This window comes from Tamandua tetradactyla, chromosome 6 (genome assembly GCF_023851605.1).
Source record: "Tamandua tetradactyla isolate mTamTet1 chromosome 6, mTamTet1.pri, whole genome shotgun sequence".
In the NCBI taxonomy this organism is placed as follows: domain Eukaryota; kingdom Metazoa; phylum Chordata; class Mammalia; order Pilosa; family Myrmecophagidae; genus Tamandua; species Tamandua tetradactyla.
This window is the reverse complement of record NC_135332.1, coordinates 156771367-156789299: the sequence shown is the minus strand read 5'-3', so window position 1 is coordinate 156789299 and position 17933 is coordinate 156771367. Positions and strand designations below refer to the sequence as shown.

At 33.4% G+C, this 17933-nt stretch overlaps 1 protein-coding gene across 1 annotated transcript in view; it reads left to right on the top strand.

Moving 5' to 3' along the window:
• Positions 1-17933, top strand: part of CSMD3 (CUB and Sushi multiple domains 3) — a 1056828-nt gene that overhangs the window by 1009960 nt on the left and 28935 nt on the right. The window contains exons 59-61 of the mRNA XM_077163312.1: positions 2573-2749; positions 14266-14445; positions 16048-16221. Of these exons, the coding sequence (XP_077019427.1) occupies positions 2573-2749; positions 14266-14445; positions 16048-16221 (531 nt within the window). The remainder of the gene's footprint in view (positions 1-2572; positions 2750-14265; positions 14446-16047; positions 16222-17933) is intronic.

Sequence of the window (17933 nt, the reverse complement as noted above, 5' to 3'; positions counted from 1 at the left end):
TCAGAAAAATATGTTTTAAAACAGGCATCATGTTCTAACTGTTTTTTAAATGATAATATGTATTTCTGGTGTGGGTACAGTGAAAATAGAACTTTAAAATATTTCTAGAGGTTTATTTTAATCATCTTAATACTTCGAGAAATAACAGCAAAATGCTTCAACAGTCATTTAATATCTATATCTTTGATTTGTTAAAAACACTTTTGGGGATTATTTTTCCTCAAAAGTTCAAATATTAAGGAAAATCTGCATTCATGAAAATTCTGTATTTTGTTTATAGGGAGAAATAATTGGAAAAATCAGGCAACACTAGGAAAATTTTATATAAGCAATGTTATGTTTACATGATCTAATTGTATAGAGTCAATAACATATTAGAATAAAGGGCATGAAGCAATTTGAGCAAAAGTAAATCAAATTGAGTTATAAAATAAGATAAAATAATATGCACTCTTTTAAAACTAAGGAAGATGGTACTCATTTCAGAGGACATGTGAAAGGAAGATACAGAAATAATAATAGAATAGGATAGGTGAAATTAGAAGTATTTTCATTCTCTTTGCTTTATATCAACTATTGTATAATGTCATATTACTTTAGTAATATAAAGTAGAATATAAAAACTTTACTAGAATGTGATGGATAAAGCACATGTAGAAATAAAAAATTTTAAAAAAATGTGTTAAAATATCTTATTTTCACTAATAAATATAGGAATGCAAATTTAAAATACAGCAATATTTGATAAGCAATTTTTTTAAAGATGACATACTTTGGGACCGGAAATGTGAAAATAAGCAATCTTTTACATCATTGGCACAAATGTATGTCATTATAATAGCTTGGTGGATCCCTGATAACATACTTCAAAACTAAAACTTACAAATATTTCTTAATAATGTAAACTGATCCAGAAACTTGATTTTCATAAATTTATCTTTAAAATATGACCAATGTACAGAGTTGTATAGAGTATATTATAACCAAAAATTTTAGAAAAACAAAACCAAATTAAATTAACATTTATCTACAGGGGACTGGTTAGGTATGTTTTGCATCTGCGCAAAATGGTAAAGCATCCAATTAATAAGTTTTATGATAGAAAGATATTCATAAAAGTAATAGAATTATAAAACAGTATCATGATATGATTATGAATTTCAGTATTACATTATCTGTGCCTACCAACTTCCTGAAATGAATGCAGGAATTGTATTTGCATTCAATGAAAGAAAAAATGTATATCCTTGTAAGAAACTCTTAAATGGCACACATTCAAATATATGTGTTTGTGTGTGTGTTCAAATATTTTATGAGTTATGATCTCCTAGTAGTGAATTTATAATAGTTGTATTTTCTTCCATATGCTTTCATTTATTTATTTACATATTACTTTTTAAGAATGAATACTTATTTGATAAAAAGAAAAAATTGCACCTTGATTTAAAATAAGAATTACCTGTAGCAATAAAAGAGCGGAGGGTAAACACATAAAATACACTTTTGTATAAAGCATCTGACTCAAAAACTTCTCAATTGACAAAAGCACTTTATGTATGTGCATAAAATGTGTACGTTTCTTGCTACATACATACAATACTCACACATACAGTTCCACTACAAATGGAAGGCAAACTGGAATATTTAAGATGCAGGAAGTTATGGATATGCATGGCTGTTGTAAAACTATAATTACACTTGATATTCATAAAGATAAGTCTTAAATTCTGTAAAATACTAAATGCCTTATCTTCCAACCAAATGTACTGTTATATTTGATATAGGGTTACATTTAATATATTTTTAAAATTAACATGGTATTCACGAAATAGTTAAACATAATATATAATTCATTAGTTATAAGAAAGCATCTGTGATAAATGTGTGCCATTTAATTTCAAATATGTCAAAAATTAATCGGGCGGGTCACAGTAGCTCAGCAGGCAGATTTCTTGCCTGCCATGCCAGAGATGCCTGCCCATGCCAAAAAAAAAAAAAAAAAAAAAATTAATGAAAGCCATCAGTAAAATTTAGCTACATAGTTTTCCCCCAATTTGTTTTTGGTACTCCTTGATCCAGAAATAGAGATTATAAAGTTTTAATGCATATCAGTTATATATTTCTATAAATAAAATTTTGCTTGGATGCTATACTATTTAAATTGTATATTTTATATCTTTCCTTTTGGAATTATGTATAAAATAAATCTTTGTTGCAGCTCATTATTGCTGCAAATCTAATTTTACATGTTACTTTTTAGATGAAGTCTCTTATAATCCTTCTTAAAAATTTTGTGGCACCCAAAGGCGATTCTTTTCATAATCACTTTGTAAAGTTTTTATCGAAGCTACCAAAAATAGTCTAATAATGAGTTACTGTATGATTTGCATATAATACAAATCATAAATTCATTTTATATTTCAACCACTTATGAAAGATAGTTCAATGCTTACTTTAGAGGATTGTATACTCCTTTGAGTAATTTGGAACGATAATTTAGGCATCAACTTTATGTAAGAGGATCTCTCATTGCATTTTTAAAGTATACCCTCTTAACCATTTTGTTTTGCAGCTGTGCAGTGTGGTAACCCAGGAACAACAGCCAATGGGAAAGTCTTTCGGATTGACGGCACAACATTTTCTAGTTCAGTCATTTATTCCTGTATGGAAGGCTATGTCCTTTCTGGACCTACAGTTAGGCAGTGCACAGCCAACGGAACATGGTCTGGACATTTACCAAACTGCACAAGTATGTTTCTTTGTGATAGTTTAAAAAAATATTACTATGTATATGAAAAATACTTCTAAGTATATATATTTTTGTGTTGAAATTAATAACTTTGTAAGGAATTTTGATTGTATTGTCTTTCAGATTAGAAAATGGTGGTAGTGTTATAGTTAAAGCATACACTGGTAGCTTTAAAGAATCATTTGGCTAATCAAGATGTGATTGCCGAGGAAAGAGAGATCATAAAATATCAATGCTATAAATGGAATTTAACAGTATTTTAAGAATACTAATGAGTTCTTAGCCATAACCATAATTAACCATAATTACAAATACAAAGAATACAATTTTATTTTGCCAGTGTAACAATAAGTGAGTTAGGATTTTTTAAAAAGGTACTGATTATTTATGAGCTCTTGCACTATTATATAAAGTCCTCGTAGTTAATTTGCTGTCTTGATATGTTAAAAACAATGACATTTTAGACATTCTCTATTATAATGAAATAATCCGGTTGAGGGAATTTTGAAAATATTTATTTAAAATTCTTAAATTTGTATAAATTAACTCCGATGTATAGACTAAAATAATATGTATTTAATCAATAATAATATATCCATTGGGAAAATATGACTGCTTGTATTTATTAAGAATTGCATCACATGTCATGCAATTTTTAAAAAGAGGTGTTTAAGGTAATTGGGTGACTTTAATAGGAGTTTTCCTCTTTTTACCTATTCTGGCAGCAACTTAAAAATACATGCTTTGGAGAGGTGCAAGGGTTTCAGTGGTAAAATTTTCACCTGCCATGCAGGAGACCCAGGTTCAATTGCCAGTCCATGCACTTCCCAAAAACAAACAAGCAAACAAAACAAACTAAAACAAAAATTCAATGAACAATGCTGCAATAACGGGATACTCACACAGAAAACTAATGAAATGTGACCCCACCATACAGCATACAAAAAAAACAAATGTGCTTTGATTTCCTACTCTCTTATTGGGAAAAATAAATGTCACAAGGCCTAAAATAACATACATATATTTCTAAAATATATTCATCTGTGTTAATGGTACCCCAAGTGTGATCTGAGGATCAGTCTGTGAACTTTTTGTTGATTTTGTCCAACAAAGATGGACTGTTGATTTTTTAAAACATTATTTTCATTAATTTTTAGCCAAACACATCAGAGTACCTCATGTAATGCTAAAATATTTCAAGTAATCATGTTAATTGTGTAAGAAAGTCTGTTATACTTTCTGAAATAAAAATTCAGAAAATGGTATCTTTAGTTAATTATACGCAAATAAGTTGTAAAGTATTCCCTTTCTTCAATTTTCTGCAACAGTTTGTGTAGAGTACGTAATTTTCTTTCTTGAATGTCCAGTAGAATTCATCAGTGAAGCCATTTTTATCTGGAACTTAAAAAAATCCTTTTTTTTGTTTTATTGATGCTTTTAAACTACAAATATGGCATCTTTTATAACTAGAGAACTATGCTGGTTATTTCTATTTTTCTAAATGAGTTTTGGTAGCTTGTGTTTACAAAAAAGTTATATCATTTAAATTGTTAAATTTATTGGCAAATATTTGTAATATTCTCATATTTTTAATACCTATAGAATCCATAGTGACATCACCTCTCATTCTTAATATTGATAATTTACACATTATCTCACTTCTTTTCTGATTTATAGCTATTGGCTTGTCTATTTTACTTATTTTCATAGGAATCCAGCTAATGCTTGCATTGATTTTCTCTATTTTTTTCTATTTTCTATTTCATTGATTTCTACCCTAGTATTTATTATTTCCTTTTGTTATACTTATTTTTTGTTTAATTTCTCTTTTTCTAATTTCTTACATTGGAAATGAGGTAATAATTTGGGACCTTTGTTTTTTTTTTTCTAAAATAGACATTTAGTACCATTCCTTTTAGCGAGTCCTTTGTGAGGTTTTGTGTGTGCTAAATAAAAGCCTCAAATAAATCTACTTAGAGAGGACATCATCAAAGTAATATTACACCTGTGTTCCCGGAGAAAGTTGGCTGCATTTATTATCTCGCACTCAAAAATTTTGTGCTTTGACCAGGCTTTTGAGATATTGCGTAAGTGTTGTTTCTCTTCAAAAGTGAAGAGAGTATTGCTGGGAATGTGTTGTAATAGACATTGAGTAGCACATATTAGCAAAATCTGAAATAACAAAATACTTTTCAGTTGCTGATTGGACAGCATCAGTATTTTCAGAAATGTTGGTTATGGAGGCATATAACAAGGGTTTCAAGGCTTTAAAAGTGTGATATACCACCATTAGGTGCCATTCATTTTTGTTAAGTTTGGGTATTGATGTAATTGGGCTACGCAGAGGGAAGATGATAGGAATATGATACTGTTCCTTTAGTATTGGTATTGTGTGACGGGTAGACCTTGTAGACTTTGTTTTAATCTATATTGGGCTGTATTAACTATTTTAATCAGAAGGTAAAGACCATGGGATTCTATTTTATAAAGCTGATTGTAAGTGCCAAATAATTAATTTTTAAATTTTTTTACAGTTTGGTTCAGGACATCCATGCCTACATCCGTGCAGGCTACTTTAGGGCAAGGAGCACTATAACTATAAGGAACTTAGGCAACACAGTAATTTAAATTTTAAAAGCAATGTTTCCCCTCTATTTTATTTTTGGTAACTCCCCTAAACTATAGGATATTTCTTATTCAAATTTAGTGGGAGAGGGATCATTATGTATAACTGTAATTTGAGCCCCTATATCAATCTAGGCCATGAAGGTTTGTCAACAACGGATGCATGTCAGCAGATGTGAAAAATTAATTTAGATCCTGTGTTGTAGAGACACAAAAGCCAATCAGTATCCAGTTATCTTTCTATTGCATATATTCTTTTAGTAGATTTTTTTATTTCCAATGGGGTCAAATTGCAGACCTTTGCTTTGTCTTTGTTTCCTTCCAGTTTTTTTGGGTGGGAGATGGTTAGGGTGGTAAGGTGGGGTGCTGGGGTGGGGTGGGATGGCTATATATACTTCAGGGTAGTCCTCTCTACTCTATCCATATTTATAAGTTTCTTCCTCCATAGAGTTTCAAACAGTCTTGTCAGGGTTAGGGTTCTCCCCTAGGGCAGTTGCTGATTTATTGGGTTTAGGTAACCTGGGCTGAAGTCTGATTTGAATTAACTTCTTGGCTGTGCCATGGGGGTGACAAGGGTATTCTTTTTCTATAACCTCAAGGATCAGGGTACTTTTTGTGACAGAGACCTAGGCCTAGTCAGCAGAGACATTTCATGTGTTCCCTTTGAGCTGTTTGCTTTTAGGAGTATAGACCTCAGCACACCAGATTGTAACTACTCTTGCTTAGATGGGCAGACATTGGATAGTCACATTTATTGCACAGTGTATAAGTGTTCCCCCTGAGAATCCTATAGAATGAGGTCAATTCCTCAATGAGATACACAACCAATAGTCGCAAGGTATGACTCAAATTGAGCCTTGTGCTGGAATTGAAGCTTGTCATTCCTAGACATATGGAGAGATTCAGGCTGACATACACCGTAGAGTCACATCTCCATGAAAAGAAGCTAATCAGAAAGCCCCATCCATAATTGGATGGGGTCACATCTCAATGGAAATAATCTCATGAAGAGGTCCCACCCAAACAATAGGTCTACTCCCACAAGATTGGATTAGAAGAACATGGCTTTTCTGGGGTACATAATAGTTTCAAACCAGCACAACTATGTATAGAATTCTACTTAATAGGCAATAGCTCAGGCTCTTTATTAGCACTAGATACTGTGAACTCTAATCCACCTTGGGCAGTTTCTCCACAGCTTTACCTGTTGAATACTCAAGAGATTCTCCACTTAGATCTCCAGCGTTCACCTCTGTAAATGGCTGTCCTCTCTAGTACTCTGCCCCACAAACTATTCTGCTTTTTTTCTCTTGACTTCAGCTCCATCTTCTTAACTCATGAAGTTTTCTGTGCTCTGTATGGGTTCCTCCTCCCTGTGTCACAGCCTGGAAACTTAAGGCAGTATCTGAGACAATCATAGGACTCAATTTGTTTCCTTTCTCTCAAGGACCACTATGCTCTGTTGTCTGGTGTACAATATCTTGAAGTCTGTTGTTTCATGTACTTTGTCCTCTTTTATTGTTTGTTATTGTCATTTCAGATGAACGATAAATCTTCCCTGTTACTTCATTTTGAAGGAAATTGAAAATTTTCCTGCTTACTTTTAAACATATCTTATTTCTGCAATATTGAAACATCTAACAGTCAACCAACATGCTTTATTATAACACTCCATCTGAGTCTTTAAAAATCTTACCCATCTTTAAGTATCAGTTCAAATGATACATTTGGCAAAAATCCTTCTCAGGACACTTCTTCCTCACATCCTTTTAACTAAAGGAAACCTCTTTATCCTGTTAAGATAGGATTTACCCTTTAAACTGTAAACTTCATAGGGCAGTAGCCACTGGATCTGTTTAATGCATTGACCTTTCAAGTGGAGCATGAAATCTAATACATAAGAGGGAATGAGTAAATAGTTGACTGCATAAAATATTTTAAACTACTTGCAGATAGGCTTGCAATTTTGTAGATATCATAGCACATAGATTTTTGTATATAGTATGTTTTCAATATTTAGTTGTCAAAGAGAGTAAAATGATGAGGCTATTTCAGAGTAAAAGAAATCTTCAGAGTAACAGATTTATATCCTTTCACCATGATAAATATTTCATTTGTTAATAAACAAAAGATATGTAAATATTTTACTTATAGGAGTTTTCTAATTTTTGTAAACCAAAAGTAAATATATAAATATATATTATTTTTGTGACTGAAAATTACATTACAATTACATTGCATTAAAAGTTCAATTAAAAATTGAATGTCTTCACTTTTGCTTAGGATTTTTTTAATCAAATGAAAAATCACTCAGCTCAAGACAGACTCATTACAAATAACATGTCAAAAATGTAAATAGTGTGTTCTTTCATGATAGTTCTTAAAGAAGAAATATTTTATTGACTAAGTCATTTCAAGTGTTGTTTATTTAAATGATGACGTGCGATTAAACTAAAAGTTGAGAACTCTTAGGGCAAAAGTGCTCTCTACCGCTCCACTCTCAACCCAAACCAAAAGCAACGACAAAAATATCCTCCAATAAAAGAAAGAAAAATAAAAAACAAAACAAAAAGCCCTAAGAGTTTGACATAGTGACAATGCCTATCGGTGCTGATCTGACTGATTTAGCAACAATGTTTCAGATTCTTTATCATTAATTAGCAGTGAAAGTTAATTAAAATATATAATTCACAAAATTAGATAATTCTGGAATTTGAAGAGATTGTCTAGACTCACATTTCATAGACCAGGAAGCTGAGGCACCAAAGTGTTTTAAAGGACTTACTGATTACAGTAAAGCTTATGCTAAGGAGTTATTTGTATCACATAAGTGGATACAATTTCCCATTCAATTTAATTATTCTCTATACATGCTGATAAGTTTAAACTCAAATAAAAATATGCTTTTAATAGATTTTGTGCCAATATGCCTTTAGAAAGGCAAACTCACCAGGAACGAGGAGGGATAAGGAGTTCAGACACAGGCTTTATTTCAGGGAGAAACAGAGACTCCTGGGCAGGTTTCAAGAGAGAGGTGTCTGGGAGTAGAATATGGCTCAATAGCCAATTCCTGAGACACCGGAGTTTCAAAGAGAGAAAGAGTTTATTACTAGGTACGTAGTAGAAGAGCAGAGGGTCTAGTAGCCCAAAATGTCTGCCGGAGTTTAGAGGTTCAAGGTTTTTAAGGATTTTAGCAAAGGGAGAGAAGGTCATTTTGAATAGCAAGTTCAAAGCAGAAAAGGAGACAGTGTTACGTTATCATTTCAATAGAAGAACAAAAGTTGAAAGGAAGGGAGGCAGGCTATCACGTCAGTAGGAAAGGTGTTTACCGAAATGAAGGGAGACAAGTTCTCTTTCAATAGCACAATCTAGGTGATATGCTTTATAAATGTCCCAGGCTGAGGCTAGTTGATGGCTGATTTATCAGCCTTGGGGTCCTTACCCTACAAAATGCAGTGATAAAAGCACAAGATAAGGGCTTTTATAATCATTTCAAATATCAGGGCAGCTTAACTATAATTCAGGGCTTTAAGGGATTCCCCTGTCTACTCCAATATTGCAGGAAAGCAAAAAGGAGTATGATTCAGTAATCAAAATCATCCCTTATATCCTAATTTCTTGGTTACACAGTTGTCCTTGGACAGCTAGAGCCTCACAGTGTCTCTGAAAATCAGAAGAAGTATCAATATTTATAATATCATTTAACTTAACCTGGTCTTATTTTAAGAATCTACTTTTGGTTTAAAAAAAATTTAAATGTAATAGAAAGAAAATAGTGGAGATAGGATTGATTCAGTTAAAAAAATCATTAAAAAAACCCCTGCTATTGTTGGTCATTTTGCCTGATACTGAAGAGACCAGTAAGTAAATTCTCTCAGCGGCAAAGCAGGACACTAAGGGAACTTTGGCTTTTCAAACATTTTTGCCCTTAGAGAGTTTCCCACCAGGGTAATTTGCAAATATGCCTTTGCATTTGCTTAATTGCCAAGCTGACAAAATACACACAAACACACCACACACACACACACACACACACACACACACACAGAGTCCATCTCTGTTCTTTAATAATCCAATTCCAATTGTGTTTAGATGTGTCAGCTGTGATTTGCCTTATGAGTGTAATGGTTTTAGGAAGCATTTAAGGATAAACATAATTTCATAAAAATGGTAATCTCTCCAATATCATTACCCATTTCTGACAAAAGTAGAGATGTTGGTAAAAAGTTTAAAATTTTTCTCACATAAATTCTACCTACTATTATTCAACCATATTCAGATTATAAATGAATTTGAGAAATGCTCATTTAATTAATCTGTGTCTTAAAGTATGCCCCACAAAAAGCGACGCTTCCCTTTTCCCAAACCTCCATTCTTTAGCAATTCCAAGCAGGCCTTCTCAAATCTACTGCCAGTGCAAGCATGCTTAACTTCTCCAAAAGCACTAGTTTTCTCATGAGTACCTAAAAGAATATATTAAGAATTCAAGACCATACATTCAAATATCATGCAACACTTTGGCAGGGGCATTTTAGATGTTAAGAAATATTCATGGAACCAAATCAAGCTGGAAGGAAAAGCATTTTACTGTAATGCCAAGCAGCTCAAAGCTGATTTTTTTTCAAATGGTGAAATTCTTTTTTGTGATGTTCAGACAGAGAGAAAAGATTTAAAAACTAAATAAATATCATTAAGAATTGTCTTTTTTTGTCAGCACAAAAATACTTCATGATATTAATTGTAATTTCAGTCTCTAACAGTCCAAACCAACACTGGTACACGGAGCACACAGTGCTTCCCTGTGCGATGAGGACCCACTTTGAGTCAAGAGAGGACTTATCAAGTGGAGAAAGGATTGGCTTTCATGTTTAGAAAGAGCATGTTCATTAATTTTCCTGGATTTTCTTTTTTAACCTGCCAGAAATTTTGCTTCCAAAATGCCAGTTGCCCTGCATCTAGCAGGTCTTGGTGATTTGAGCCTGGCATTGCGTAATTAATCTGATCTTAGTGATAAGTGAATCAAAAGCTTTTTGTTCCAAATAACCAGCAAAGAAATGACCCTTACTGGAAGCAAGCCTGAGAATTCCCAAGTTTTTTATTTGTTTGTTTGTTTGTTGTAGACAGATAGGTTGGGGAAATGAGGCCAGACAAAAGAAGGCTAGGGATATTTCAGCATGAACCTGGGGGAGGTGAAGCCAAAGATCAATCTAAATCTCAAGGAGTGAAATCTATCCCTTAGTGCAGTGATTCTCAACCAAGGGTGATTTTGTCTCCCAGGTGACATTTGTCAACAATTTTTGATTGTCATAATTGGGGGAGAGGTAATTTTGGCATCCAGCAGGTAGATGACAGGGATGTGGCTAGGTATCCTGCAATGGACAGGAGGCCTCCCTACAACAAAGAATTATCTGGACCCAATAGTGCCAAGGTAAATGTTGAGAACCTCTCCATTAGTGAGATCTGAAAAGGAAACTAACTTTTGGAAACAGAGACTATATAAAATCAGGAGCAGTAATAGGAGAATAGTTTGACTAGCCTTCTGGAACTTCATCTACTGAAGTAGAACTTGGTTTTGGACTTGAACCCAGGAGCCTGATAAAGCAAGTGTGTAATGAAATCTGAGCAAGTGTGTTCGTTACTGCAAACTATCTGTAACTAGAAAAACTCAGTCAATAGTGGGTTGGTGAAATAAATTATATTGCATACTTGTCTATCTAATGGATTATGATGTCATTGAAAATAAGTTATGGGAATCTATATGTAGTAAAATGCAAAAATGTACATCAAATATTAAGAATTTTAAGATCTGTAGGAAATATGATCCTATTTTATTTAAAATTGAATTTTATAACTTACATGTAAGAAAATGAAAAATAGTTTGAAGTGGCTTAGATTGACTACAGTTACCACAATTATCCATTTTACTTTCAGTGTAGAGACTATCCATTTAGATTTAGTATAAATGATGCTAAACAAGTACTAACTGCATTTTAAAACTTCATGAGAAAACCACTCCAAAAGACAAATTTAAACTCCTAGAACAAATGCATATATTGTTGAGGATTTGAGATATTTATTTAATGATTCATCCACATAAGCATTCATTTATTCTTAAAAATATATATTTACTTAATCTCCTGTGATGTATCATGTACTAGACTAAGCTCTGAGAATACAACAGTACAGAAATGAGACAAAAGAGCTGTCTTCGTGGTATTTATTGTCATGTGTGTGCATGCATGGGCGGGTGATGTGGGCTTAGTGCTTTTGGTGACCATAGAAAAGAATTTCATGTAATAAACCACAGCACTCCTTGTTATGCACTGATGTCTGTGAATTTTAGGGGTGAGCCCTAAATAGCTACTATTCTAGGTTTTGTCTGAAAGACCAAAAGCCTCTCTTTATTGCTGAAAACAAGCTGGTAGTGAATGAATTGACTTGGGGAGCAGGTGCTGTTTACAGACTGCTGCTGTTGGAAACTGCCCTTTTCATTGGCCTTTGCTTCCTTAGGAAGCCACCAAAGAAATTCTAAAGCTTTTGTTGCCAGGTATTTCAATTCATGATGCAGCCACAATATGCAGACCTCTCGGTGCATCTGTAAAATAAATCCTCTGTCCTTTTGTTTGGTGTCTGCTGCTTAGCCCATGTGCCTCATGACTGGGTTAGCTGTTCTTTCTTGCCAAGGTTCAAACTAATCTGTGAAACCCTACCCAGGAAATAAAAAACAATAATTTGTAGGTGTTCCCTTTAAATCGCATCTTCATAATTAAGAATTCAGTTAAAAATAGAAATTAATATAAAGTAAAATAAAATAAAGCAAATCGAAGACTTATTCATTTCTATATGTTTTAACTTTTAAACCACAAGAAATGAGATATTCTCGGTAAATAAGCAGAATTCTTTGATTTCCAACCTAACTTAAGTTGTGTCATTAAAAAATCTTTTCCTCATCAATTATCATAGGAAGAAAAATCATCCAATATGCAAAACTCTAATTAAGAATCAGATAGAAACACAACAAATGTGGTTTCAGTAAAGTATCTCAAGTGCTCAAAGGACTGTCAGGTGGAGTGCCCTGAATATTTTCTTTAATTTAAATGCCATTTTTCATGGTCTTAAAATTTTGTAGGTTCAACAAATTAGGATAATATGAAAGGAATCTTGACATTCATAATTTTTAATGGAGAGTTAATAAATACAATGCAATTTAAGGTGTTAAGATCTTTCATGCTTTATTCCATTTTTAGTCTTTAACCCCAGACCTCTCAAGTAATATACTTTTTCAAAAAGTATATTACTGAGATTTACCTGGTAAAATTATTTACCCTTTTATGAACCAAAAGATTCAGTAAAGTCAAAGGCAAATATGGAACATGGTTTCTAGCTCCAGAAAAGCATAAAAGGTAAATATCTTGATTTCATTTTTCTACAACCTAGCAGAAAGATTTTAGCCAAGTCATTGCCCAAATCATGCTTATATCAGGTGCCCCAAGACAGCTAGTACTTTTGTGGCTTTGTTATAATGTGTATTATGTTTTATTCTTAAATGCCATACTTAGTGTTATTTTTATTTTTGAAGCTTATCATGTCTTGTTGAAACTGTTTGGGTAGCATCGTAAATGAACAGCAGTCTTATGGATGGGATCAAGGCCAGCTTCACAGGCATGTGCCCAGTGCATTCCAGAGGACCCTTTGCTTATCAGAGTCCCACGCTCAGGGTTCAGTGCTTTGTGATCTCCATCTTAAAATCCTTAATGTTTTATCTTTGAATTTGTGCTTTGTAAATGAAGCCCTATGGGATGATGGAGCGTGTGCTGAGGGCTTGGACCCTCAGTTTGCATGCCGTCCTGATTCCTTATACCCCCTACGATGGGTCTGAGCCTCCTGCCCCTTTTGCCCCTGGTACTCTAGGCCCTGCCTGGCCTCCCTGTCATCCCTGATCTAGGACAGATCTCAGCTGGTTGATGACATCACATCAGTAGGACGGCCCATAGTCTACCTCCGCCTTACCTCTTTTGAGGGCCTGGCTGCAAATGTGGTGGCTGGCCAAGATTCTTCCTGTTTTTGGCATCTTAAGGCAGAGAAAGGGGGTGGCTGTCTCTGTCCCGGGTTAGCAGCGCCTTGGCATGCTTGGCAAGTGACTTGGAGGAGACTTCTCAGCCACTTCCAATTCAGGTAACAAGTATGTCCCAACAAACAAAGAGGTTGCAATCTATCAGGGGTTGCATTTCTGCCATGGGTTGGTGATGAACCTGTGGAAAGGAGAGATTGATTTCTCCAACGCTAGCCAAGGCCACATTTTCCGTTTTCCCTCGGTCCCGCAATTATGTAACCTGTTCTGTATATGATAAATTGACATTTTATAGTTCATTCCTTCTTTCACTTAATTCAATATATTTATTCTTATTGAATTTAGCATTGTTTAAATTAAAATCTACTATAATATTCAGTCGAGAGGAGGTGTGCAGGAAATATGGCTTCCAATCTGGCAAGCCTGATAAATTGGGGGATTAGTAGCCATAAATGGTAAAACAGACTTCGAATATTAAGTTAAAGGTCTTGCTTCTGTAGAATGACTTCTACACAGTCATATAATGTAGGTTGAAAGCAATTATAGCAGCAAATTTCCTTAGAACATAATACCATATTAACCCAGCCTTTTCAGGTCCTAAATGACAGTTTCTAAGCCATATGTGTAGAATCTATAATAAGTACAACTGATCAAAATCAGGAATTATCAATATAGAGTTTATGCCTATGTTTTGTGATTAAAAATGAACATGATAACTAATTTTCCCTTCTTATGTATTAAGTTTGCCATATGCTTACTATTCCCCTCCATTTAATACTTGCCACATTAACCATCTGCTCTTGTAATCCAATGCTCATAGTAATCAGATGTGGAGACCCAGGTATACCAGCCAATGGACTGAGATATGGAGATGATTATGTGGTTGGACAAAATGTTTCTTATATGTGCCAGCCAGGATATACAATGGAATTGAATGGTTCCAGAATCAGAACTTGTACAACTAATGGCACATGGAGTGGATTGATGCCAACTTGCAGAGGTATGATTATTTCTTCAGTATATACAAATGCTAACCATCTCATAGACCCTTATTCTTTATATGAAGATTTTAAGTGTTTTATGTATTCAGTTTCATTTTGTGGGGGTACTGAAGAATGGCTGCTGCAGTTTAATTTTAAACCATATATATTATAACATGTAGGATTTGAAAATATTTTCACTAATATATCTTACTGTAAGTATGACAGTGTACTTTTAAGCAACCAAAACAATAAAGATATTATTTATTTGATATGCTCTCTCCATCATTATTTATATCGATTAATAAATATTTAAAAGAAGACAACATTATTGAGGCATAATTTTCATTTGCGAATTCACTCAGATCAAGTCATTCTAAGTGTGGGGAGAAAAATCTTCTATAATTTGACAATGATCAACCTGAATTATTGAACTGAAGTTTTTCCTAAAGAAAGGGAGAAAGCACTGATTCAAAGAATGCTATCTAAAATCAATCTTCTGGTCCATTTAGGCAAAGATTTGCTACTTTGTGCTATCGTTTTCTCCCATTGGAAACATTTTCATAATTTGTATTTTTTTTACTTTTAGCATTTCTGTGATTACTTATAGAATACAGTAGAGGCAATATCAGACAATTTACATTGTTACATAATAATTTTGATTTTGAATAATTGAGGTTTTTCTTTCATTCATTGTTCTAAGTCATTTTGAATTGACAATGTAATACCTCCCTGATTTGTAATATAACAGAAAATACTTCCAGGGAAAAATGTCTTTTTCCTCTTGGTGGTAAGTGTCCTAAATCAAATCACTACAAATATAAAGATAAGATGTGAAGATATATAAGTAGACATTTTATCTTTTATACATTTTTATATAAATTCATTAATTTTTCTGATAATGGTGTTAACCAACCCCACAAAATTATTCATAAGTGTTGCTAGCCATCAGAATGCAATCATTCATCATTTCTCAATTTTGACCTTGGTATTTCTCATTTTCTTCTTTTCCCTTCATCTCTGTTACCTTATCCAATCCATTTCGGTTAAGGACAACTTAAAACAAATTTTAAAAATGTTTAAACATTTAAATATACATTCACAAACTGAGTAGTGAGTTTTTACATATGAATCTACGTGTTTTAAAGTATTGAAACTATCTTAGATATTTTAATACGATTCATGGACTATGTTTTCAAAAATATCACAGTACTCCCAAATTTCTTGATGCAGTGCTTAAACTATATATAGCCAAACAACCCAGCTCTGTATAAAAGTCATTGGAAAGTAACTTTACATGAAAACAATGATTTATCAGTTACAATATACTGGCTAGAAGGTCACCCACTTTTTTTGCCTTTCCTTGGATGTCAGACAACTTGCTGATTTGTAAGAGAATCTTTGACAACCAGTAGCCATTATGTTGCCAAGAAAGAGTTACAACCTAGAGGGATTAATTCCAGAGATGTTCCAGGGACGCTACTGGGAGAATAAAATATGTCATACCATATTGTCCTCCAAAAGGTTAAATTAGCACATATGCTTCTTCTAATGATATTTATTTATTTTTACACCCAGGATATTTCAACAGCTGTGTCTAATCATTTTTAATGTAATTGCAGCTGTTACCTGCTCAACTCCTCCACAGATCTCTAATGGAAGGCTGGAAGGAACAAATTTTGACTGGGGCTTTAGCATTAGCTACATCTGTTCTCCAGGCTATGAACTATCCTTTCCCGCTGTTTTGACCTGTGTAGGAAATGGCACCTGGAGTGGTGAAGTACCACAGTGCTTACGTAAGTATCATTTCTAGGCTTAACATTGTGTTTGCCCATTTTCATTTTCCTAGAATTTTTTGCCTGTATTGCAAGTGTTGTTTACCATTTTCAGATTTTGCTAGGACAAATACGGGATTGGTAAGGTCTTTCCAATGCCTAATTAAAATTCAATGAAAAATCAGTATTTACCAATGTAACTACTTTTCATGTAATATAATCATTATGTTCTTTCTGCATTAACTCCAAGTTGTAGGCTGAACTGCATTGTTTGCAATCTTTGCAGGTTTCAAAATTATTCCTAAATAACAAGACCCCTTTAGATTAATATAATGTGGAAAAATTATTCATATTTCTGTCCAGTTTATCTGAGAAAGAATACTCTGTAATTTACCTTAAAATCTCCTTCTGTGATAAACCCATGATGCTTCTATATGTTCCTTCAAGTCAAGTTCTTATGATAACATTTATGATGATGATAATTGTGATTATAAATCTAAAGATTTAGATAAGCATAGGGACAAGAGAATTTTTTTCTTTTTACAGAGGTTACTGATTGCTAAGTAAATTTATCAGAAAATTGTTGCTTCAGGATTAATTTGAAGGAATAGAAAACAAAATAAAAGACAATTACACAAATGATTGTACAGTATGATGGAAACAATACTCATTGAGAGAAATACTCGTGCTATCCTCTACCTGCCCTCTTCTCCTTCCCAGCATGTGGGAATGCTATGTGCTCCCCATTCCTGTGACCTTGAAGTTAGACTGGACAGACTGAGCAAGCTCTTCAGATCTCTCCAGGTCTTCTTTTCTCATTCAGAGTAGGAATCAAATTCCCTAAGGCTTCGAGGACCGTTTCCTTGTTTCCCTCTGACTACCCTTCTCCTCATTCGCTCTGCTTCCATAAGTTTTCCTTGAGCCATCAATCTTGCTTTGGCATCGGGCCCATTGTGTTTAGTATTCCCTTTGCCTAGAAATTTCCTTTTATTCTCCCAGCATTTTACTCAAAATCCCCTTTTTCAGTATTTTCTTCCCTGCTCTCTTTATTTATAATTTCACATGTTGACATATAATAGTGCCATTACCTGATTTTTCCTCCTTAGAACAAATTTTATTTATGTTTTTTACTCAAATATATGCTCCTTGAAGACAGAGATTTTGTTTGTTTAGTATACCGCTGTATCCCTGGTATGTGGCATGGTATTGGACAGATGCTAATCCTAATTATGTTATCATAATTAAATATTAGATAACAATTAAATACCAGTTAAATATGGTAATTTTTCTGTTGATGCAGGGATAGAAAAATAAACCAGTGTCATAGAAAAGACAGCAGAGATTTTTGTTTTGTGCACCACTATATCCCTGGTATATGGTGTGGTATTGAACAGATACTGATGCTAATTAGCTATCATAATTAAATATTAGTTAATAATTGAGTACCAGTTGAGTATGGCAATTTTTCTGTTGATACAGGGACAGAAAAATAAACCATTGTTATAGAAAATAGAGCACAGATCCATACATAAATATATTTATATTTTATATTGATATATCATATATATCGAGGTATATTATAGGCATATGTCACTTTATTGTACTTGGCAGATATTGCGATTTTTATAAATTAATGATTTGTGGCTACTCTGCATCAAGCAGGTTTATTGGCATCATTTTTTCAAAAATGTGTCTCTGTGTCACATTTTGGTAATTCTTACGATATTTCAAGC